The sequence below is a fragment of the Urocitellus parryii genome, chromosome 8 (genome assembly GCF_045843805.1).
Source record: "Urocitellus parryii isolate mUroPar1 chromosome 8, mUroPar1.hap1, whole genome shotgun sequence".
NCBI lineage: Eukaryota > Metazoa > Chordata > Mammalia > Rodentia > Sciuridae > Urocitellus > Urocitellus parryii.
This window is the reverse complement of record NC_135538.1, coordinates 18,592,853-18,617,859: the sequence shown is the minus strand read 5'-3', so window position 1 is coordinate 18,617,859 and position 25,007 is coordinate 18,592,853. Positions and strand designations below refer to the sequence as shown.

Here is a 25,007-nt window from a genome sequence, read left to right as displayed (position 1 = left end):
CTTTCATCTTTCCAACTATATATTTTGAAATTTATACAGATAATATATGCATCAATGGCTACAATGATTGTCAATATGTTTCTAGCACTTTTCTGAAAAACTACACAAAAATAATAAATGCTGTCCAGTGACAATAAGAACAAGACAGTTTGACTTGCAAGTTTGTTAAAAGATGATGTAATCTAGCTTCTAATTTTTATAGATGAATATTGGATGAAATTGGATGATAGTATATATTCCATGGAGATTTTTTAAATTTAATATTTATATCATGTTCTCTACAGAATGTTTAAAATGAACTCTAAACAACATTAAATGATTAGATTTGTTATGAGGGAAACTCAGAAAAATAAAATAAAATAAAATAAAAATAAAAGACTTTTTTCAACCCAGGTTTTTAAAGCATTGTTCCACATGTGTTCTTATAGAACTTTTAAAGTTTTCATTTTTTATACTTCATTGTAGATTCATATGGAACTTACTTTGGTATGAAATAGAGCAAGGATATAGTCCTTCCCGTGTAGCTTATGAGACATAGTTTTTTAATGTGGTGGGGTTTTTATGTTTATGAGTGTGATACTTATATAGTTGTAGTTGGCATTAAAGGTATATTCTTTTTATCTTTTCCTTCCTGTTTTAAATTTTTTTCTTTGGTTAAGGATCAGACTATGTTCCTGGTTTGGTAAAATATAAGTTAGTCTGTGAGGTCAATCTATGAATATGGGCTTCTGCCCCCATTTGGCCCTGTAAATTAGGCAAGCTAAAGAGACTTCTGAGAATTGGACCCAGTTCAGATTTTTCCAGTTAACACCAGAACATGTCTACATTATGTGGGGATGGTGGTGGCAGAAGGTCAGGTCAGTAGCAGTTTGCTGTTGGTTTACATCTTGTTTTGTAAGATAAATCATCTGAGTTAGTTGAGTCATGTCTCTACTTGTAGGAGAAAGTCAAGAGTGAAAGGGAAGTATTAGAAGGAGAGAATGGTGTGGTATGGGAAGAAGATCAAGCAAAAAATCAAGGTTCAGTTGTTTTCTACTTGCTGGGAATCAGGCCAACTTCTCAACTTATGGGCAGAGTCTGTTAATCTGTTTACCAGTGGTATCTCAGGGCAAGTTCTATACCAGCCTCAAATGGAGTGGAGCATGTGGGGATGGGGTGGGCATCTTGGTCCTAGTATATATCCTCTTGTCAATGTCATACTAACTGCTGGAAATGGAACCAGCTTCTAGCAGAGTAGTCACCTGGTATGGTTTTGCACCCTACCTCTAAGGCATTCAGGTGCTATCTCAAGATACTTTTCATTGTCACAGGCTGGGAACAGGAAAGTGATGCTGTTAGCATCTAGTGGGTAAAGACCAGGGATTCTGCTATACTTGCTGCACTGCCACGGATAGTGGCCACAACAAATAATTATTTGGTTCTAAATACAATTAGTATAAAAGTGATGTTATTTGGTTAGTGTTGTGCTATAGAATTTCTCTTAAACTGTTTTTCATTGGAGAGATTCTACCAGGAGCTAGAATTGCAGCAAAAGAATATCTCTGATTCCTTGTTTATCAGAGACATGTCCATATTTCTCACTGGGCACAGGAATGGCACAGTATCTTGTCCAAGTTCATAAATATACTTACTGCAGGTTATCATGCTAAATATCAGGGGAAGGATCAAACCTCAAGGAGACCCACACTCAGGAGTTGATGATGGTCAGAAATTGAGTGCTTCTTACTAATATACTACTTCTAAATATGATCTCCAAGAAATTCCAGTAAACAAGGATGGGGAATAGTAAGCCATTCTGTAGGGTGTCTGTAGGCATAGCTTAGCAAACAAAAGCTGCCTTTTCATGAAGTGCAGGAAAGTGGCTCTTGTTCTCAGTGGATGAAGCCCTGTGGTGTCCACCACTTCCCTTTGGGGTTAAGTTGCTATTAGCCAGGGCACAACTCTGTTGTTGTTTATAATGGTCCTAAAAGTTACAAATGAAACGAGCTAATGAATTTCCCAATTTTGAGCCCTGTAATTTGGTCACTTAATTTGAACAGGAAGCTGGTTCCTGTTCAAAGTTCAGCTCCCCTTTGGTCTTCATGAAGGCAATAGTAAACAAGAGACTGTAGGAGGAATAACTGATTCTTAAATAACTCCTCTGGGTGAAATTGTCTATAAGGCTACAAATTTGTATGGTAGTAGATGAACTTAAAATGCCAAGGAATGGGCCCTGGTACTTCATTGACAAAATTGTTAAATTTTCTCAAGACCATGATTTCTTCACATGGCTGAAAGAATAAAGTTAGTGTTCAGAGGAGTCTAGTTTTCCTCAATACTTGGCTGCAAGTGGGAAGGGGAAGGGGAGAAAAAGCTTTCCTTCAGCCCTTCAAACTTGTCTATAGTAGCAGTACTTGTTTTGCCCCTTAGCCTGAGCTCTGTGGCATGCAGGGCTTTGAGTAATGCCCTGGTATCTATACTCTGATGGAAGCCTTGTGTCAGAGCAAGTGGAGAACAAGGGGAGAATCCTTTCACCCCTGCCCATCCTTCCTTTCTTCATTTGTGGGAATCCACTTTACTTTTTTATACCAGTGCTTTATATTCAGTATTTAGATTCTTTTTCAGTTAGGATGTATTCTGTGCTGTGCTACGTCAATATCTCACAATCTCAGTGGTTTAATACAATGATTTATTTTTGCTTACTCTTTGTGTCCTTTCTGGCTTGCTGGAACACTGTTCTCATTGTTGTCTTTGCTCTGGAATCCTAGCTGAGGACAGCCAGTTTTTAACATGTTAAGAGTCACCATAGTAGAGGGGAAAAAAGAATGTGCTAAAGCACTAGTTTTTTCTTGGAGATGTTCATCTTTTCCTTTCTCATTTCAAGGAGCATATCACATGGCTATCCCTGATTTCAACAATATCCACAGGAAAAGAGAAGACTAGGTTATTTTTGAATGGTTATAATGACTATCACACTGCTCATTTTTGTTGTTGACATAGAAGCACAATAAAAATAACTTAGTTAATTTCCCCTTATTCCAGAATGGATTTGCGCTAACTAAGTTAAATTACTGTGTTTCATTCTTATGCCATTTTGCATAGTTACTTTTAATGGTAGGTAAGGTAGAGAAAATCTTATTATAAAAGGTTATTTCATAAGATTCTGAATAATTGTTAACTTAAAATTAAGTGTTTTACTCATTGTCTTATTTTCATATGTAGTCAGATTTTATTTTGGTAGAAATATCTATAAATATAATAGAAATTATATGTAATTATTTAAATTTGGATTTTTTTGTCACAGGGATATTTTTGTTCCAGTTTTGATTTTTTTTAATTGTGGTAAAGTACACATCAAATTTACCATTCTAAGTTTTAAGCATATATTTCAGTAGTGTGAAGTATATTCACATTACTGTGCAATCCCATAACATGGATATATTTTGATAGATTTTATTTTTATGATGTTTAAGGAAAAATATAGGAATTGAAGTCTCAACTCTTGGTTAAACTATATTAACTTGAGTAAGTTAACTTTACTACTTTATGTGATGGTTTCCAATTTGCAGAAAAATTTCCTGTAAGACTCAGAATCTTTACCATTTTATTTCTCTTACTGCATTAGGATAGTTTTATTTACGTCCTCCTATTTCTTCTGTAGATAATGGAATGACTATTATGTACAGCTTGGTGCTGGCTGCTAAGCATATATTTGACAGTATAAACAAGATAAATTTGGGTCTTGCCTTTAAGATCTTGGTCAAAACTAAGATAATTTGAGCTTCTTAACATGCCCAGTAAAATGACATTTGTTCAATTTGTTCATACTAAATAAATGATCAATTTCAACTCACATCAATTAGAATGATTTGATTTGAGTAATAACAGACTTATGAATGCTCTCCTTGGTTAACAGCCAACTAATTGTCCTTGATTAGCAGTCAGCTAATTCTACCACAGACTGGGAGGATTAAATAATAAGTTTATTTCCCCACCGTTCTAGAGGTACTAGATTTGTTTCTTCTGAGGCCTCTTGCCTTAGCTTATAGGCAGCCTTTCCCTATCTCCTTATGTGGTCTTCTGTGTGTGTGTGTTTGTGTGTGTATCTTAGTCTTTTATTTTTAGGAGAACACCAGTCATATTGGATTAGGGCTTATATGACTTTATTTTACCTTAATTATCTCTTTATGGGTACTATCTCTAAATACGTAACATTCTCAGTTACTGGGGGATAGGACTTTAGCATTTGAATTTGTATATGTGCACAATTTAGCTCTAAAAGAGAAATAGGCTAAAACCAACCAGAATAAAAGATAGAAACTTTTTTTTTTAATAAAATCTGCCAACAGAAGATAACATAAACATTTTGAAAGTTGATAAAAGGCACAAAAGTTTAAATTTCCTCAATTTTCATGTAATTTTTTGTGTTGATTGCCAGGCTCAGTTCCTATTAAGGATCCACTAATCATATAATTTTTACTAAATGAACTTAGTTTGCCAATATCTATAGCATCTAAATCCTCATTGCCTGAAAAGGATGTCTTAGTGGAGAACTTTGGAGATCTGGCCTTTACTGCCCCATCCCCTGCTATGGATCAAATTCTGTCCCCTAAAAGATATGTTGAAGTCTTAACCCCTGGTACTTGTGAACTCGACTTTGTTTGGAAGTTAAGATCTTTGCAGATGTAATCACGTTAATAAAAGGTTATTAGGGTGGGCACTAATCTGACTGTTCTCTTTTAACAAGAGATGAAGACACATACCATAAGTTGTGTACACAGAGAGAACATCCTATAACCTCAGAGGTAAAAGACTGGAGTAATGAATTTATAAACCAAGTGAGTCCAGGGATAGTTGGCAATTTTAGAAGCTAGTAAAGAGGCATGTAACAGATTCTCCACTAGAGACTTCAGGTAGATCGTGGCTCTGCTGACACCCTGTCTTTGGACATCAACTTCTAGAACTGTGGGAGAATGAATTTCTATTTTTTTACCCCATTTCTGGTAATTAGTTTTAGACAACTCTAGAAACTAATATATTATCTTCTCCCTGCTTGATCTTGGTCTACCTCATTATTATTCCTTGTTGGGTTTATATGTATAAAAAATAGTTCTTTGATTTTGGTTGAAACTGGGAATTTGATAAAGTTACTTCTGGTAGTTGCAGAATCAGAATATGTTCCATTTGGCTTGTATTTTTTTTCCCCCTTTAAAGGACATTTAATTAGGAAGGAGACATGGATTGATATTACAACTCTCTGCTGGTCTTTTTTCATCACTATAAGTTAGTATGACCAATATTCTTAACCTTGTTAAATTTTTGCACAAGTTTTAAAATAACAATATAAAGCATTTTAAGATTGAGGACAAGGTTATATATGTATTTAGTACTTGTTATTGTCTGATACTTACATCTCTTTATTATATAGTTTTTTATTGTTGATGATATCCTTTCACATAAAATTTATTCTCTGTGGTCATAAAAACTTTCCTATTGATATTTAATAGAATGGATTTTTCCCTGTTAAGTTTATTAAACACCCGAACAGATAAGTCTTATACATTTCTAAAGGCTTTTTGTTAATAATACTCTGATTTACAGTTTATATATGACTTTTTCATTTGATGCCAGATAATATATTTTAAGATTAGAGAATAAATAAACATGCATGTATTCTAAAGAAAGGAAAATGCAATATTACATTAAATATATTAATAATCAGGATTTTCTTATAATTGAAATATCAGTGAAGCATTCATGTTCAAAGTCTTTTTTGTTTGTTTTGGTACCAGAGATTGAACCCAGGGGTGCTTAGCAACTGAGCCACATCCCCAGTCTTTTAAAAATTTTTCATTTTGATACAGGGTTTCACAGCTTAGGGCATGCCAAAGTTGCTGAGTATTTGAACTTGTGTTCCTCCTGCCTTTGCCTCCTGACCTGCTGGAATTACAGGTGTGTACCACCACACCAGGCTCAGAGTTCTTTTAAGAAAATATAGCCATTGACAAATGGAATAATCCATTCAGATACCAAACAACAGTGGGATAATTAGTTTTATAAGTTACTTCAGGAACTGGCTGAACTGCTTTGCATCAGATTTTTCTTAGTAGCATAAATAAATCAATGTAGAAAGAAAACTCATTGATCATTATTTTATTATGATATTCTATAAATACTGTATTTTGTATGTTTATAAAGCTTGTAATTTACTCAGTATATCTATGAACAGGGCAAAACTAAGACAGCTATAAAAGAGAAGTTGGCCAAATACCAATCCTAAAAAACAAAACAAAACAAAACCTATAAAGGTCTTAAGAAGATTTTGATTTAATTCACTGTACACAGAAAAGCAAGCAGAAAACTAATCACAATATTGGAACAAATTAAAGACCTAGAATTACAATTTCTGTGGTAATTATATTGTCAAAATAATTTTCTTTGAAAGCAGTTTAATGGAAAGTTTACAATCATTAGAAGTGAGAGTGATTTTGATGGATCAAAATTAAAGACTAGAACATAGGCATGGAATGATACCGAGGGCTGTTAGGAAGACAGAGGGTTTACTATATTTGGTCTGATTCTAATCCAGAAAGAGAATTAGTTATTGATATGGAAATGTTGAATCATTTAAAGAATTGTGCATATAAAGAACCATTTTTTCAGATAAAATTTTAAAAGGAGGAAAAAAAACCCTTTTGTTTAATATTCAGAGGAAAGACAGTTACAATGACCCTGAAACTGTAAAGGAAAGTTATACCTTCCTAGAATAATTATCTATGATAACTAAGAAATTCAGACAAAGAGAAGGGCCAGGGACTGATCTAGTTGCACAAGGTCCTTAAAATGTATTGACAGTATAAAAAAAATTATATGGAAAAGGAGATATGTAACCAAAGGTGAATATAATAATAATTTAATTCTACTCATGAATAGAATAAACTAAGTCCTTTTAAAAAATAAATAAAAGAATGAATGAGTGAAAATACTTTCTTTTGTTTAGGACAAAAAAATGAAGTAGATTAATAATAGGTAGTGTTACAGCACATGCAATTCTTCTATCTGTACTAATGCATTATTAGCCCAGTTAAATTGTAACTTAGATTGCTGAAAGGACTGACTCTTGTACCATTATTGTCTGGCTTAGAAGAAATATAAATGGAAGTAGTATTTCAAATTTGAAAATTTAAAAATCATTATGTATTGGAAGCTAAATTAAGTTTAGTTCACCAAATGTTAGATACCTCCTGTATACTAGGGATTATGCTAAGTTTGGGATAAGAAAAATGATAAATGGCTTGAACAGTTTACATTAAAACAGAGTCCCAGACATACACAATATGAATGAATGCTGTTTTAGAGGTTTATTGTAAAACATACGATTAAAAAAATAATCAATGTTCTTTTTTTCATTTTCCTTTTTTACCCAAAAATCAGTCTTCAGGAAGATACCAACTAAAACCACAATTACACATCAGCAGTGACTAAAATATTGGCTAGATTGTGTAAAGCCAATGAATTTCTCATAACCTACCGGTGAGAAATTTAAGTATTAAAATCACTCTGGAAAATTTTTTGGCAGTATTCACATGTTCCATGACCCAATAATTCTACTCTTACACATATACCCAGGCAGAATTCTAAGGTGAGTCCCAAGGTACCTGTCTCTGGCATATACATACCTATTCCTCATAATTTAAACACTCATTCAGCTGGGTGAAAAAGCATTTTGCTGATAAATTCCAAAGTTAGTAAGCCTGATTTAATCAGGTAATCCTTCAAAATGTCCTGGATTCTTCCCAGTAAAAATTTGAGAGGGTAAGAAGGATTCATTGGGTGCTCGATATTTTCTTGCTGGCCTTGAAGATAGAGAGGATCACATAGTAAGGAATACAAAATAACCTCTAGGAGCTGAGAATGTACTCCCTGGCAGCAAGAAGATGAAGTTTCAGTCCTATAAGTAAGAAGCTGGATTTTACTAGCAACCAGAATGAATTTAGTAGTAGATTCATTCTTTCTCAGCACTTCCACAGAGGGATAAAGGAATACAACTTGGCTGTACTTGGATTTCAGCCTTGTAAGTCCCTGAGCAGAGAACCCTAGGCATGCAGTGTCTGGACATCTGACCAACAGCAACTGTGGAATAATATACGGGTGTTGTTTTAAGCCACTAATTTTGTGGTAATTTATTATAGAGCAGTAAAAAAGTAATACAAATTTGATATCTAAAAATCACTGCAACACATGCAGTCATGCATTGCTTAATGATAAGAATATGTCATGTCAAATGTTTTGTTATTTTCATTCTAATATGAACATCATAAAGTGTATTTAAATGAAGATGGCACTAGGCAATAATCTTATGGAACTACTGTTATGTCTTTGTTCACTGACAACTTTGCCACCTTTGATAGAACTCAGAAAATAGAGCACTTACCTAATACTTCCTGTCCCCCATTATTGTTTCAGATGTTAGACTAACTATCCAGTTAAACCTGTGTTTTAAAAGTATAAGAATAACCATTAAAAGAACAGAAAATATAAAACATTAGAACCAACAGAGGAGGGGAAAAAAGAATGAAGAAAATGAATCAGTAATGGTCATCAAAACATAAATGATGAGAATAAAAAGATGGAAGAAATAGGTCAATGATATCAGTAGTCAAGATCATTGTTAATATGCCAGATTTGTCTACTAAAATTTTGAGATTTTCAGATTGGACTTAAAAACAACTCAGTAGAATGTAACCTTAAATTGTACTATATAAACTTAAAAGCATAATTACACAAAGGGAAATGGAAAGAAATAGAGGATAAAATGCAGATCATGAAAAAAAATATATGTAAGGTTGGTATGGAGAAAATATTAGTTTCACTGAAGGATGAAAGAAATTCTGAACAAATGTAGGACTTCTTAGGAAGGAATAAAAAAGCTTTAAATATCACTTCTCCCCAAATCAATCTATAAATTCAGTAGAATTCCGATCATATGTATGTTCTTCATAGTTTATCTTATCTAATTCATAGTATTACTATTCATGGTCTAACAGTGATTATTATCATTGTATATTATTGCGTATTATCATCATTGTTTATTTTCACCAGAGGTATTGGAATTAAAGCTTATAGGTTAAAGGTTACACAATGAGTGATGTAGCCAGATTTGAGACATGCTAACTTCAAAACTCCTCTTTTTTTCAAACATTCCATGCTATCTGTTTAGTATATGACCTTGTGTAAGTTGATTTAACATAATTAAATATTAATCACAATGAGTAAATACATCTAATGGTTGTATATCATTTTTGCTTCTCTTGAATCGCTACATCATAATTAACTCGTTAACACAGTCAGTAAAACTTGGCAGGCATTTTTCTTATTTCCTTTTACATATATTTTCTCTTGCAGGGTTACATTTTGCCATCTACCTTTCCAGAGTAAGTGGCTCTATGTGGGTACTGAACGAGGTAATATACATATTGTCAATGTGGAGTCCTTCACACTCTCAGGCTACGTCATTATGTGGAATAAAGCCATTGAACTGTGAGTTTGAGCAAATGTTCAATATATAAAGTATCAGTATCCTATTCGATAATATCATTTTAAAATAGCCAATCAGTAAATCCATATGAAACTAAGTATGTGTCAGATGTCTTGATATCTAATTAGGATTTGTTAGTCTTTTGTAAATATTATCCTATTGGCATGGCAGTTTGTAAATTTAAATGCTTTATATGTTTAAATAGATTAATATACACCATTACATGTACATATATTTAAATATGTATAAACTGCAAAACAAGTTTAATGAGATTATCTTAATTTTAATAAGTTAAAGAACATGATTTTTAAAAATTCTTTAATCTTTTTAATTTTTCTTTTAAATGTTTGTCATGATTCACAGATAGGCTCACAGAATTTAGATGATCTTGATCTACAGTACTTCTTTGATATGATTTAATAATCAATATGTATAATGCAGATATTTGCTGAAGTGAATGTATTACAGAGTTAATTATGAAATTAATTATACTTAATTTTGATTCAGTGATGATTTTTTTTAATTTACCAATATTAACAAAAACTTGTCCCTAAGGATCTTTCATGCTAACTTTTCACTCTTAAAGATTTTTTTTGTGTTTTATCTTTCTACACATTTTTTTCTTGTGTTGTTTGGATAGGCAAATAAATGTTTAAAGATATTAACAAGATGTTTTTTCAGTGTTTCCTTTTATTTTTAAACAAATACTCTTGTTTTGCATCCTACAATATTTGTCTTTTTGATACAAGGATAATTTTGTGACATGTCTCTAAATGTGTCTGGGTAGCTATAATAGTGTATTAAGACTGGCTTTCCCTCCTATGGCAGGAATGTCATTAGCATATATCAGTTTCTTGGTAAGGTGGGTTTTCGAGTCTGTTTTTTGACTTGATCATGACATCTAGTGGGTAGGCCTTGTTTGGGCGTCTACAATTTCATAAACTTTCATAAGGTGGAGTGGTTTTTTAGCCTATAGAATTTATGAACAAGGGGTATACTTTTTCCTAATGTATCAGCATTTCAGGCATATTCTTATCTAGATGACTTCTTTTTCTCTGATAGAAGTACAGGTGACATTACTTTGTCAATTTTTAAAAATGTAATAGAATTTTTCCTGTTCTGGTAAGAATTTTGGAACTTGGCAAGATGCCCAAGTTGGAGACTACTAGTAAAATAAAATATTAATGTTTTAAATGCTATACTATTTAAAAATATTAACTTTAAGGTTTCTATCAGGAAAATAGGTTTACTTTGCTGAAATCTTTGACTAAATTGAAAATTCTTTTCTACATAAAAAGTGTATTTAATTGTAAATTTAGTTGACATGTATCAACTTGAATGTGACTTGTAGTGTATTTGCCCTGGTTCCTAATGTGATTCTTATTAAGAACTATATAGTTGTTATTGAATACTTTCTGAAATGCTTTCTTCCTTTATAAGTAAATCTTTATTTTTATTCTTGCAATTAATATGTATCTGTTTTGAAATTTTTTAATTGAGAAACATATCTATCTTAACTTTTCTTTTTTTTCTTAGATCATCTAAATCTCACCCAGGGCCTGTTGTCCATATAAGTGATAATCCAATGGATGAGGGAAAGGTAGAATCTTATCTTAAAATTTTTTCATTATTTAAATGCATGATTTTTGTGTTTTTAAACATGCAAACTATTCTAGGACCACACGCTGAAAAGTTGAGATAGCTAATAAAGATTGTATATCGTATGCACTTAAGGGTTTGTTTTTCAAGTCATATAAGTAAAAGAATCAGAATGATTTGTAATTTGAAAAAGCAAAGATACACTAAAGCATAAGTAAAATTTAATTATTAATTGCAAATAGTAAGCATAATTTAAATACTTTCAATGATTTCAATAATTTAATAAATTAAAATTATTAATTTGTATTTGGCTTAATCAAAATATTTTCCCTGATTTTCTGATAAATTGGACAAAAAGTTTGGTCCAGGGTTCCTTTTAACATTTTAGTTATGTAGTTTTTATAGTGCTTTTCATTTATTGCTTTATGTTAGAGTTATCTTTATATCTCATTTCCCTTAAATTTTCTTTATGATTCCAGTTACTAAGGGAGAGGCTTTTTGAAATGTTCTTTAAGTTTTGTATAATTTGAGATTTTTTGAAATGTTATTTAATTTTTAAGTGTGGTAAAGGATGAAGCTGAAAAGGCAAGAAATAGATATACCATTGTAGTACGTCGTGTTATAGAATTTGAACTTTACCTTAAAAATAATAATAAGGCCATTAAAGAGCTTTAGGTGGAAGCATACATAACCCTGTTGATTTGCATTTTTTAACTGTACTCTAGCTCCAATATGGAATGGGTTAAAATAGAGTCGAGGAGAACAGAAAGGATATCTGTATATCTTGAACCACTATGAAGATACTGGGGATGGAAGGACATAATTTAGAAAGATAAGAGAATGTAATCTTAAATTTACTTGTTTTTTTTATTACATGTTGAGGGAGGAACTAGAGTTACAGATGATCCTTGTGTTTCTGGCTGGAACATCTGAATAAATGTGGTGTTAAGGAATAGTGAAAGAGACCTGATGACAGCGAATGCCAGAGAAACTGAGAAGAGAAGGATGTAATTAATTCATGTTGAATATGTTTACTTAGAGGTTCTAAGAAAGATAAGCAATGATATCATCATTGGAAAGATGTACCTAAGTCTCATGAAGAGTTTCTAGGCTGTTTATGATTTAGAACTAATCAATATATTGATTTAGTGAGATTGCCTGAGAAAGTGCAGAATTTGGAAAGTTTATAATTTCTAAAGCACATACAAATGTTAATTTTTATTAGTAATTTATTAAAATTTATTAGTGAAAATGTGTGCGTAGAATGTACTTTTTTCTTTTTCAAAATGTATGTTGAGTCCCTTATCAAAGGCATATAAATATGCAATTCAGTGTTCTTATTTGCCATCTATGTGATTAGTAACTGGCAATGACAGCATTTAGTTATAATTTATACTTGAAAGATATGAATGATAATAGTTACGTTTTATATAATAGAATATAATAAACATTTTATATAATAGAAAATCATCCCTAGATAATGTGGCTTTTTCTTTTATTATAGCTTTTGATTGGCTATGAATCTGGAACAGTAGTCTTATGGGACCTCAAATCAAAGAAAGCTGACTATAGATACACATATGATGAGGTAACAGCATTTCTTTTGCTAATAAAAGCTGTTTTCATTTCTCTAATTCAAAACACCTTCTCTAAGAATTTGTTGATTTTAGTTTAGATAACCCATGTAATTGCACTAAAATGTAGGTTGTTCTCCCATTATTAATTTATTCAAATAATTCAAAAGATACAAAATTGTCCACTCCTATTTGGTGACCTAATTCCCTTACAGGTAGGTAATTCAATCAATTTCTCATGTATTCTTCCTGAGAGTTTATGTATATTTAAAAGTAAATTCATAAATATGTTTTATTTTTTCTTTTGTATTGATAAGTGTTATATAGTTTGCTTGCTTTATAGTCCAAATAAGGCAAATAATAGAGGCTCATAAACTGAAGGATAAAAAACAGAATAAAGATTGTGATTGAATTATAAGCCTTTTAAATTAAGTCTTTTTTAATCTATAGGCCTTTTTTACTCACTCCTCGCCTTCTTTCCTTATGTGGCTCCTCCTTTTGGTCACTTATTTTTTGACAATTTAGTCTCCCAGACATTCTGTATTTCTGTTTGCATCCTCATTGTCTTTAACATCTTTTTAAAAAAATATCTTATTTTGTTTATTTGTTTTTATGTGGTGCTTAGCATTGAACCCAGTGCCTGTCTCACATGTGACAGGCAACTGCTCTGCCACTGAGCCCCAACCCCAGCCCCAACATGTTTTTTTTTTAAGACATTTTTTTCTTCCCCTCAAATTACCTATAAATTGGATGGCCTATGAGGCTTGATCAAATTCAGGTTCATTTTTCATTTTTAGCAAGACTATTTCATAGATGATGCTGATACTCTTCCATCAGTTGGATCCCCATCTGTTACTGATATTGGCAGTCTGTGGTGCTAAAGACCTCGATCTTCTAATGCCCAAGTGGTTGCAAATAGATTTCTTCTCTATAGTAAAAGAGAAACTTCCTCTTATGCTGGTTGGTTCTATAATAATACTGTTTATATAGCAGAAGTAGAATAAATGCTGAATTCATAATCTTTATTTTGGTACATGTTAAGCATTCCTAATCTGAAAGTCCAAAATCTGAATTATTCCAAAATGGTGCTTTTTGAGCACCATTCAAAATATTAAGTATTTGGGGGGTTGGGATTAAGACTATTTAGTGGGTCAAATCTATGCAAATATTCCAAAATCCAAAAAACTTTGAAATCTGAAACACTTCTGTTTCAGTCATTTCAAATAATCAACCTGTATTTGCTCCAAAGAGATTATTTTCTAGGAATCTCAGTGATAAAGCAGTTTAATTTTATAACATTTTCACTGTGTGCTTAATGATTGAGTGATATAATGTATGTTAGTCCATTAAAGTTATTATTTATATTGCTTTTCAAATTGTGCCAGTGAACCTGTGTCTTGGTGATAATCATATATACCCCTGAGTCTTGGTAATAATCCTATATTCTTGGATAGCTTCCTTGCTATCTAATTTTAAAAAGATTTTTACTGATCTTTTTTTATCCTCAACCAAACTTAAAATAAGATTTCTTTTCTTTCTTTCTTTCTTTCTTTCTTTCTTTCTTTCTTTCTTTCTTTCTTTCTTTCTTTCTTTCTTTCTTTTCTTTCTTTTCTTTCTTTCTTTCTTTCTTTCTTTCTTTCTTTCTTTCTTTCTCTCTCTCTCTCTCTCTCTCTCTCTCTCTCTCTCTCTCTCTCTCTCTCTCTCTCTTCGGTACTTGGGATTGAACTCAAGGCACTCAACCACTGAATCATATCTCCAGTCCTATTTTTTTTTAATTTTTTTTATTGAGAGACAGGTTCTCATTGAGTTGCTTAGTGCTTTGCCATTGCTGAGGCTGGCTTTGAACTTGTGATGCTCCTATCTCAGCCTCCCAAGTTGCTGGGATTACAGGCATGCACCATTATGCCTGGCAAAATAAGATATTTTGCCATGGAATTATGGCAAAGTTTTTTGTTTTTTTGATTGCGTGTGTGTGTGTGTGTGTGTGTTTTGGTGTGAAACAGTAGCTGGCATCATGACTTGGATACTGGGATTTTATGGTTTTCCATTCCATGAATAAAGCTATTGCTAGGAAATGTGTAAGTGGTTTTATCTCTTTAAGATAAAATGTGAGTTACGCTTTCATATTGAAACATTGTTACTCAAGGACAGACTGAATTGGGTAATTACAGCAATACTTTGAATACTTTGCAAATGCTTGCATATTAAGCATACTATATGTGACCAAAAGTAATTTCCTTTTTATTCATAACATCATACTATTTGTTTCTCATGAATCAAGATCTTCAAATTAAAAAAAAATTTTGAATAAAGAGTTTTTATTATTTCTCTAAAAGTTTCTTGTAGAATTGAAAGCACATTTTTTAAAACTTATTTATTTTTTATTAGTTCTAATCAATTATACACAATAGCAGAAAGCTTTGTGATTTACTGTGCACAAATGGAGCAGAATTTTCCACTCCTCTGGTTGTACATGAAGTAGAGTCACACCATTTGTGCAATCATATATGTACTTAGGGTAATGATGTCCATCACATTCCATCATAGTTCCTACCCCATGCCCTCCCCTTCCCTTGGCCCCATCCAAAGTTCTCCACTCATCTCATGCTTCCTAATGCCATTATGGATTAGCATCCATTTATCAGAGAAAACATGGTCCCTCCTTTTTTGGGATTGGCTTATTTCGCTTAGCATGATATTCTCCAGCTCCATCCACTTACCTGAAAATGCCATAATTTTATTCTCTGAAAACATATTTTTAAAACTGACTTTTTTGGTTTTGGTTTTTATAAATTTAAAAAGTAATCTTGTTTTAATCTATTATTGAGCCACGGGAATTAGATTTACCTTTTTACCTTAAGCAAAGAAACTGGACACTGTACGTGCAACCATAGTTTTCAGTAGTTTCACGGCAGGTAGTATATAGGACAGGATTTTGTAGACAAAGGAAATTAGCAAGGTACCAGACAGCAAAGAGTTGCCTAGAGAGTTTTAGAAGTTGGCAGAAGGCTTGCCATACCTAATCTTCATTTTATTATTGATTAGTGCATAAGTGTAAGGTTTCAAAAAAATCTATTGGAAAGGAATATGTGGGTAAAATAAAAGTTTTCTTATGTTTTAAAATCTCTATAAGAAGTCATTATTATTCAAATTAATTATAATTACAATGCAGTATAGCTGGGCATAGTGGCATATGCCTGTTATGCCAGTGATGCAGGAGACTGACACAAGAGGACACAATTTAGACCCTTTCTCAAAGTAAATATAAAAAGGGTTGGGAATGAAGCTCACTGGTAGAACACTCTTATATTCAGTTCTCAGTAACACACACACACACACACACACACACACACACATGCTAATGCATGATAGAGTTTATGACATATGTATAATTAAAACATGGACAATAGTGTGAACGTCAAAAGACAATACTGTTGTAAGATTATTATACTGTATTTGACATGGTATAATATTATATAATGGTTGACCAAGGCAAGTTAAACATATCCATTTTTAATCCTAAAGGAAATAACAAAAGCAGCAATACTAGCAACTCAAAAGCTAAGCTGAAGAGAAATGAAATTTAAAAAATATTCAAAGTAAGGCAAAAGAAGAGGGAAAAAAATTAAAAAAAAATAGATGGGAAGAACAGTGAACAAATTGTAAGATGGTTGTTTAAAGCCCAGCTATATCAGTTTTCATATTAATGGTTTAAATACCCCAATTAAAAGATATTGTCTAGATTGCATAAGAAAAAGCAAGACTACATACTAACTACATACTCTATAAAAAATCCATTTTTAAAGACACAGGTGTTAGAAAGGAAGAAAAATTAATGTTAGCACAAATTAAAAAAAAAATGGAAGGGCTAATTATTTAACAACAGACTAAGATAGGAACCTGCACTAAAATGGGCCATATTTAATGCCATAAAGTCAATTTTATTTCATTTGAAAAGTTTAAATTATAGCAAATATTATTTTCCTGATAGGGTTAAATTAGAAATTAATTACTAAAAGATTATGGGAAAAATCTATATAAGTACATGAAAGGGAAACAACATACTTCGAAATAACCTACAAGTCAAAGGAGAAAACTCAAGGGAAATTAGAAAGTATTTTAAACTGAAAAAAATAGTATTGAAGTCTGTGGGATGCCACTGTAGAATTTAAGTTTTCTAATTAGTGACCTCAGTTTCTACCACAAGGAAAAAAAAAAAAACCTAGAAGAAAAAGAGAAAATTTAACTCAAAGTAAGCCCTAAAAATTGAAATAATAAAGAGGAAAAAAATCAATGAAATAAAAAACAATAGAGAAAATTGAGTAAAAAGCTAAATATTTGTGAGAATCAATGAAATTGATAAATATGTAGTGAGAATAATGAGGCAAATAAAAAATACAGATTGCCCATACTAGACATAAGACAGAAAATATCACTAATTTTTACAGAAATATAGAGGGACTCAAAAGAAATTCAGTCATGGGCTGGGGACATAGCTCAGTTGGTAGAGTGCTTGCCTCGAATGCACAAGGCTCTGAATTCAAAAAAAGTAATAAAATCAATACCATTCATAAAATTAATCTTATATAACTTTGAACAGAACATAAATATTGGGGAAGAGTTTAGAAAGTATTTTGTTAAAGTTTAAAATTTTTGACAGTCACTAATAATGAACAATTCTATATATAATAATTTCTAAACTGTCTAAACTCCCCCTGGAAACACCTGCACTGAAATTCAAATATAAAACATTTCAACATGAACCAAGAGCAATGATATAATAGCATGAACTTATGGCTGTAAAGTCAGTTGCTCAGTTTACTGAAGAACAATTAAGAACTATTAAGAATGAAAAGGTATCCTCTTATGATGTAAAGTAATTTAAAGAGGATTTGGAGAAGTGATTTTTTAAAACAAAATTTACAAACTAATAATAATAATAATAAGATAAAAATGGAGGGGTAGTCTACTCTAGTTATATAAAAATAGTTTCCAGATAGAGGCTCAGTAGTGTAAAAGTTTCTGGCCAGAATATGAGTTTCTTCAGATTAAAACTTGTCTCGGCAATTACTGTGAGAATTAGAGAATATGTCTTGAAGTTCATTCTGAAATTTATTTATTACTTTTATTTTCAAATCTACATTTTGCTACTTTGTATTTTAGTTACTTTAAAAAAATTATAATCTCTCAATGTAACTACTTTTTGCAACGGGATATTCATTGTAATAACTTATTTATATTTAGTGGTGATTTATTCCGAAAAACTATAGGAATACATTTTGTTTTCCTAAACTTGTCAATAGTATATATGTCATTGTCAAATATTCCTTAAGAAGTAAAATAATTGAGTAACAAAAACAGCATGGTATTGGCACCAAAACAGACTGGTAGACCACCGGTACAGAATAAAGGACACAGAGACTAACCCACAAAACTACAATTATATTAGACAAAAGTGCCCAGAACATGCACTGGAGAAAAGATAGCCTCTTCAGCAAATGGTGCTGGGAAAACTGGAAATCCATATGCAACAAAATGAAATTAAACCCCTATCTCTCACCATGTACAAAACTCAACTCAAAATGGATCAAGGACTTAGGAATACAACCAGACACCCTGCGTCTAACAAAAGAAAAAGTAGACCCTAATCTCCATTATGTGGAATTAGACCCCAACTTCCTTAATAAGACTCCTGTGGTGCAAGAATTAAATTCAAGAATCAATAAATGGAATGGACTCAAACTAAAAAAACTTCTTCTCAGCAAAAGAAACAATCTGTGAGGTGAATAGAGAGCCTACATCTTGGGAGCAAATCTTTACCCTTCACACATCAGATAGAGCACTAATCTCTAGGATATATAAAGAACTCAAAAAGTTAAATACCACAAAAACAAATAACCCAATCAATAAATGGGCCAAAGACCCAAAGAGACACTTCTCAGAAGATGATGTACAATCAGTCAACAAATATATGAAAAAATGTTCATCAATCACTAGCAATTAGAGAAATGCAAAACAAAACCACTCTAAGATTTCATCTCACTCCAGTCAGAATGGCAGCTATTATAAATACAAACAACAATAAGTGTTGGCGAGGATATGGGGAAAAAGGTACACTGCTGGTGGAATGCACAGTGGTGCAGCCAATATGGAAAGCAGTATGGAGATTCCTTGGAAAATTGGGAATGAAACCACCATTTGACCCAGCTGACCCTCTCCTCAGCCTATACCCAAAAGGACTTAAAAACAGGGACACAGGCACATCAATGTTTATAGCAGCTCAACTCACAATAGCTAAACTGTGGAACCAACCTAGATGCCCTTCAATAGATGAATGGATAAAAAAAAATGTGTCATATATACACAATGGAATATTACTCAACAATAAAAGAGAATAAAATCATGGCATTTTCAGGCAAATAGATGGAGTTAGAGAAGATAATGCTAAGTGAAGTTAACCATTCCCAAAAAAATCAAATGCCGAATGTTTTCTTTGATATAAGGAGGCTAATTCATAGTGGGATATGGAGCAGCAGGAGATGGGAAGAATAGAAAAACTCTAGATAGGGCAGAGGGGTTGGAGGGGAAGGGAGGGGGCATGGGGTTATTAATGATGGTGGAATGTGATGATCATTATTATCCAAAGTACAGATATGAAGACACGAATGGTGTAAATATGCTATGTATACAACCAGAGATATGAAAAATTGTACTATATATGTGTAATGAGAATTGTAATGCATTCTGCTGTCATATATAAATAAAAAAAGAGGTAAAATAATTGAAAGGAATTAAAACATTGTCAGTATGAAATAAAATCTCTGTATTTCAAGAATGCTAAATTTTGGGAAAGTAAAGTTAACATTGATTTCAGCTTGGAAAATATAAAAAGAATTTAAAATAAAAATTCATTATAAAACTATTTATGATAGGTTTGATATTTAAGTTTGAAAAATGAAATTCTTTTTCCTTCGTCTTTAGGCTATTCACTCTGTTGCTTGGCATCATGAAGGAAAACAATTTATTTGCAGTCATTCAGATGGTACCTTGACCATCTGGAATGTGAGGTCCCCTGCTAAGCCTGTACAGACAATCACACCACATGGTAAGAATACCTTGATTTTAAATACTTCTTGGATTATAACATAAACTCTTTGTTTTTTGAGTTTGCTTTTGTGTTTGTCCAGTTTTTAATGAATATTGTATTTATTTAATGTGATATTTCCTCTTTTGAATATCATTTCTTTAGTAATCCAAAAAGCAAATGGTCTTTTGAGTGAGGTAGGACTCTAAGCTTTTGTCATCTTAAAGCTATCACTTGCAAGTTGTCAGTGTTATATGAAACAATGTGCTTCAAACAGGCGTACCTCTATAGGATGAATTTTATACATTAAATTTGGGATTTGAGTGTTCCCAGTTTATCCCAGATTTAACGATTGACTGGGAAGACTCTCAGGACTCAGCATATAGTCATATTGCAATTGTGATTTATTACTGCAAAAGAACATAGAGCAAAATTGTCAAAGGGAAAAGGCACTTGTATAAAGTATGGATAAAAGTAAGTTTAGTCTTCCAAGAGCCCTCTCCTCATGGAGTTATGTTGGATATGCTTCATCATTCTAGCAGTGAGTTGTTGTTACCACATGTGAGAAATTTTATCTATCAAATAAGCTCACCTGAGCCTGTGCGTTTTCATTGTTCGTCATATAGGCTTTAGCATGTACCCAAATTCCAGATTCCCAGAAGGAAAGTAGAGGTTCAGCATAAACTACTTTTTCTGTTCAACAGTGAGGCACAGTGATCCAACCATATCAGTCAGGTAATAATGGGAGCTGCCTCAAAGGGCAAAGTCCCAGACACCAACCAAAAGGTTAATTTGCAAGTAGATTTTTCTAGGGATAGCAGTCTCTGGCCTGCTGTATTAACTTTTTTTTTCTGTATAAATAGGATTTTAAAAACTACTATGAAAATTGTACTAGGTTATTTATTAAAGCTGAATTAAGAAGGCCTCTTTTCATTTTGAATCTATATTTTTTTTGGATCAATCTGAATTCTCCATCCCTAATCCAAGAGAATTCTTCCTGAGCAATTTAGAGAAATCACATTTAAAGAAACTATTATAAACTGATAATAATAAAAGAGAATCTTTATAGCTATTGCTAATATTTCATTTCTTGTTTTAAATATAAATAATCACTTTCTAAATATTCTGAGTTATTGCTATATTGATATTAAAGAAAACAGTAAAATTAAAAACAAATTTTATCTGTCTGTGGCAGTATGGGTTTTTAGGCATCTGTTCCTGTGAGAATAGCAATTCTTGACATCAAGATATACTCTACCATTGCTCTGTAATAAGAATCATCTGCTGGAAAAACACTTAACTTTAATAAATTTGCTGCAGGGCTATTTACAAGTGAATCTAGAATATATCCCTTATGATAGTAGGTTTTAGTTTTTCTTAGTGTATTTTTCTTCTTTCTTTCATTAATGCCTAGGTTCCTAATCTTGTTGATACTCTTGAAAATTCTCATAAGTCTTAGAATCCTCTAACCCCACTGGGAAATCTAGAAAATTTAGAAAACCCAAAAAGTAGAGATAAGGGCAATTAGCTCAAACACCTTTCCTTTCAAATTCAGAAGAAAATATAACTAGTATCAAGGATAGTAGAAATATATAATGATGCTATTGCATCTTGAAGTTTATCTGTTTTTTCTTTCAAAGAATAGTACTAGGACTGGAGGTGTAGTTCAGCAGTAGAGCACTTAACCTAGCATTTGCAAACCCAAGGTTCAATACCCAGCATTGCAATATTGCAATAAAAAGAAAGTGCTAAGTGCATTTTCTCTTTGAAACCATAGTTGCTATAGTGCCCAATCACCCCTAATTATTCTATGGTGTGTGTGTGTGTCTACGCGCATATGCCCCCCCCATATATATATATATATATATATATATATATATATATTTTTTTTTTTTTTTTTCCTAATAAAACTTTCTCCTCTCAACAAGTTTTGTTTTTTATAAGAAAATACTGCATGTTAATTAGATTTGGTTGCAATGTTTCTTCAGTCTTTAAAATCTGGAACAGTTATTGAGCCCTTTTTTTGTTTTGTTTTTAACTTTCATATCAGGTAAATTATAAAAATTATTAAGCACTTATTTTGTGCATAAATGTGCTTCAGTATTGCCTGATGTTTTCTCATGATTACATTCAGGTTGCACTTTTTTGGCAGCATATCCTAGAGAGATTATAATGTATTATTTTTTAAAAATTTTATTATTTTTTTTTATTATTTCTTACATACATGACAATAGTGGAGTGCATTACATTCATAATTTTTTGCATTACAATTTTTAATACACCTTTATACCACAGTTTATCAAATCTCTGTTTGTACATATGTTATGTTGACACCAAATTTACATCTTCATACATGAACTTTGTATAATGATGACCGTCTCCTTCCACTGTCCTTATTATTTTTACATCTTCTCAAGTAAAACCTTTTGTGTGTGTGCTCTTGGGAATGGAACACAGGGCCTACCTCATGCTAGCTAAGCACTTTACCACTGAGTTCCACCTCTAGCCCCCAAACTTATTTTTTCTTTCTCTCATATTTGCAGTATCTTTTGATTCCTTGATTAGGAATCTGTGTGCTGTGTCGCTACTATAAACTTATTCTTTTTCCCTTTGAAATTAAGTATTTTTAATTTATATTATCAATAAGGATGTTGATATGAATTAGTTTCTTTGAGATTATATGCATACTGCTACTCATCAGACTTTTTCCCTCTAATTTTGGTATCTATTGATGTTTCCTAGCTCAATTATTACTCTAATATTGCCAAGTAATAACTTTTTTAAAAAAATCTAATCTTGTTTTTGTTTTTGTTTTTTATACTATGAACAGGTCTTTAAGAGCAGACTTTATAAGTCTATAAGTCAGTCTCTACAATGTTTGTAGTGTGTTAGAAAAGGATCATTAGCTAAAATTATTTTTAAACCAGTAAGATAAAGAATATTTGACTTACTATCTTAGAATTAGAATCCAAACAAAATGTAAATATGGCTTTTGTTGTCCAATATAGTAGTCTAAATGTAGGTGGTCAGAATTTTATTTAATTTATTTATTTACTTACATAAAATACTGTTTGATTTGTATGCATATTTCTGTTATGAATTGTTTTTTTACAATGTTTCTGAAGTGACTATGCTCTATTCTGTTTGAAGAATGGCCTTTTAGTTGCATAGCCAAAGAAATTTAGTATTTTCTGATTCCTTAAGGTGTTATATTATTTTGTCAAGGAATATTATTATTTTTTAAAGTATTCGGTAAATATTTTGACAATGACCTTTTGAAATAGCCATAAATTAGAAAGATAATGTCACAACTAAGGTGATTTTTTTTAAAAAAATTATAAAAACCGAACTACAATAAGGTATGAATTTGTCATACTGTTAAAATTGTTAACAAAATGTATTCACTCCCAGTTTATAGAATTTTTTGAGTTTAAAAGTTAAGGAAATTTTTATTTTATTATATTTTAAAATAATTTCTAAGTGTTAACAGCAAGACTGCGTATAATTCTAGTTTTTATTTTCTATGGAACAGACTTGATAAACTGGAGACCCTGAAGCAGGAATACCCAAATAGTAGTATCTGGATTTTAGGTGTAACAGAGGCCTTTATGTGCTACACATAATTTGTACAAACTTTTATATATACAAATTGGATACAAAAATAGTTCTCCCTTTTCCTAGGGGAATGCAGTAAATGTACCATGGTGAATAAATATAACTTTTATAATCCCCAAAAGATAAAATAGTGTTATTTTATTTTATACAAATAATTCATACTTTTAAAATATGAATTCTAAGAGTTCTATTCTTGTTTATTACTTACTTATTAACTTATTGTTGGTGGTATATAACCTACTAAAGCAGTTTTGTGTTCACAACTGAGTTCCATGGCAAAGTCATGTCCATTTTGATATAGTAAAGTACAGAGATATGATTTATATATCTTGTTGTGGTATGTGTATCTGTTCTTTACATATGATATTTGTGATACATAATTTTCAGAATAACAACTATCTGTTGATGAATTGAAATTTAGTTCTTTTGGGGCTGGGGTTGTGGCTCAGTGGTAGAGCACTCACCTAGCACGTGAGAGACACTGGGTTCAATCCTCAGTTCCACATAAAAATAAATAAATAAAATAAAGGTTAAAAAAATATATATAAATTTAGTTCTTTTTTTTTTCTCATTGTTGTCTTCTATTATGGTCTCTTGATCTTAATTTTAGCCAAACAGCTATGGCAAATTACTTTAAATCTACTAGAGTTTTAAAATTTTGTACATTTTTGGTTTTTTAAATTTAAACCTACCTAATAGTTATTCAAGTATCTTAGTCTTGGAAAGCATTTATAGTATTACCTTGATAGTCAGGAACTAATTGAACTCCTACTAGTATTTTACTTTAATGTTTATTGTTACAGGGTTTCATACTTAAAATAGGTGAAGATAGCCTTGAAGAATGTGTTCACAAGATTTATTATTACATTAGCCTAAAGAGATTTTAACTCCAAAAGACACACATGTGGTTATAGCCTTTTAGTTCCATAGTTTTTGGTTCTGTTAAGTTGGTTAATGTTTCTGAACCTCATTATTCTTATGTATAAATAGAGATAATAATGAAAGTTAATATGGCCTCTTCACGTGGTTGTGAGGATTATATATGTTCATTCAATAAATATTTATTGGTTCCACTGTATGATAAGTACTATTCTAGGTATGAATCATATAAGCAATATGTAAGTAAAAGTACCTGGAAATTATTAGGTGCTATAAATGTGTGATTCTAGTAAATACAAATCTGGAAGGATAGATTAGTTTTCAAAAATATAGTTCACAAATAGTATTTATTTTTTTCTTATTGATGAGTTATTTGGTCTAAGAAGTATGTAATTGTCAAAGAGGTTTTAGAAATGCTAAATTAAGTTTTTATTCACTATAAAACACAATAGGTGATTTTTGACTCCTTAAACAAAATGTGATAGCTCTCTTTAATCCAGTTTCCATGATATCAAAAAACATTTCCTTGGCAACTAGAAAACCTGAAACCTATTCTAACCTTGTTACATATGAAATACATTGTGGAGATAATTTCTATTCTCTGGGATTTAGTTTCATTATATGTTAAATGGCAGGATTGAACAAGATGAATTTTCTTTAACTTTTTTTTCTTAGTTGCTGATGGACCTTTGTTTTATTTATTTATGTGGTGCTGAATCGAGCCTCGAACATGCTAGGC

General features: G+C 31.6%; 1 protein-coding gene across 1 annotated transcript in view; it reads left to right on the top strand.

Moving 5' to 3' along the window:
• The window catches only part of Stxbp5 (syntaxin binding protein 5), a 165,875-nt gene that overhangs the window by 39,970 nt on the left and 100,898 nt on the right, over positions 1-25,007 (top strand). The window contains exons 6-9 of the mRNA XM_077802187.1: positions 9,385-9,519; positions 11,054-11,117; positions 12,621-12,704; positions 19,672-19,795. Coding sequence (XP_077658313.1) covers positions 9,385-9,519; positions 11,054-11,117; positions 12,621-12,704; positions 19,672-19,795 — 407 coding nt within the window. The remainder of the gene's footprint in view (positions 1-9,384; positions 9,520-11,053; positions 11,118-12,620; positions 12,705-19,671; positions 19,796-25,007) is intronic.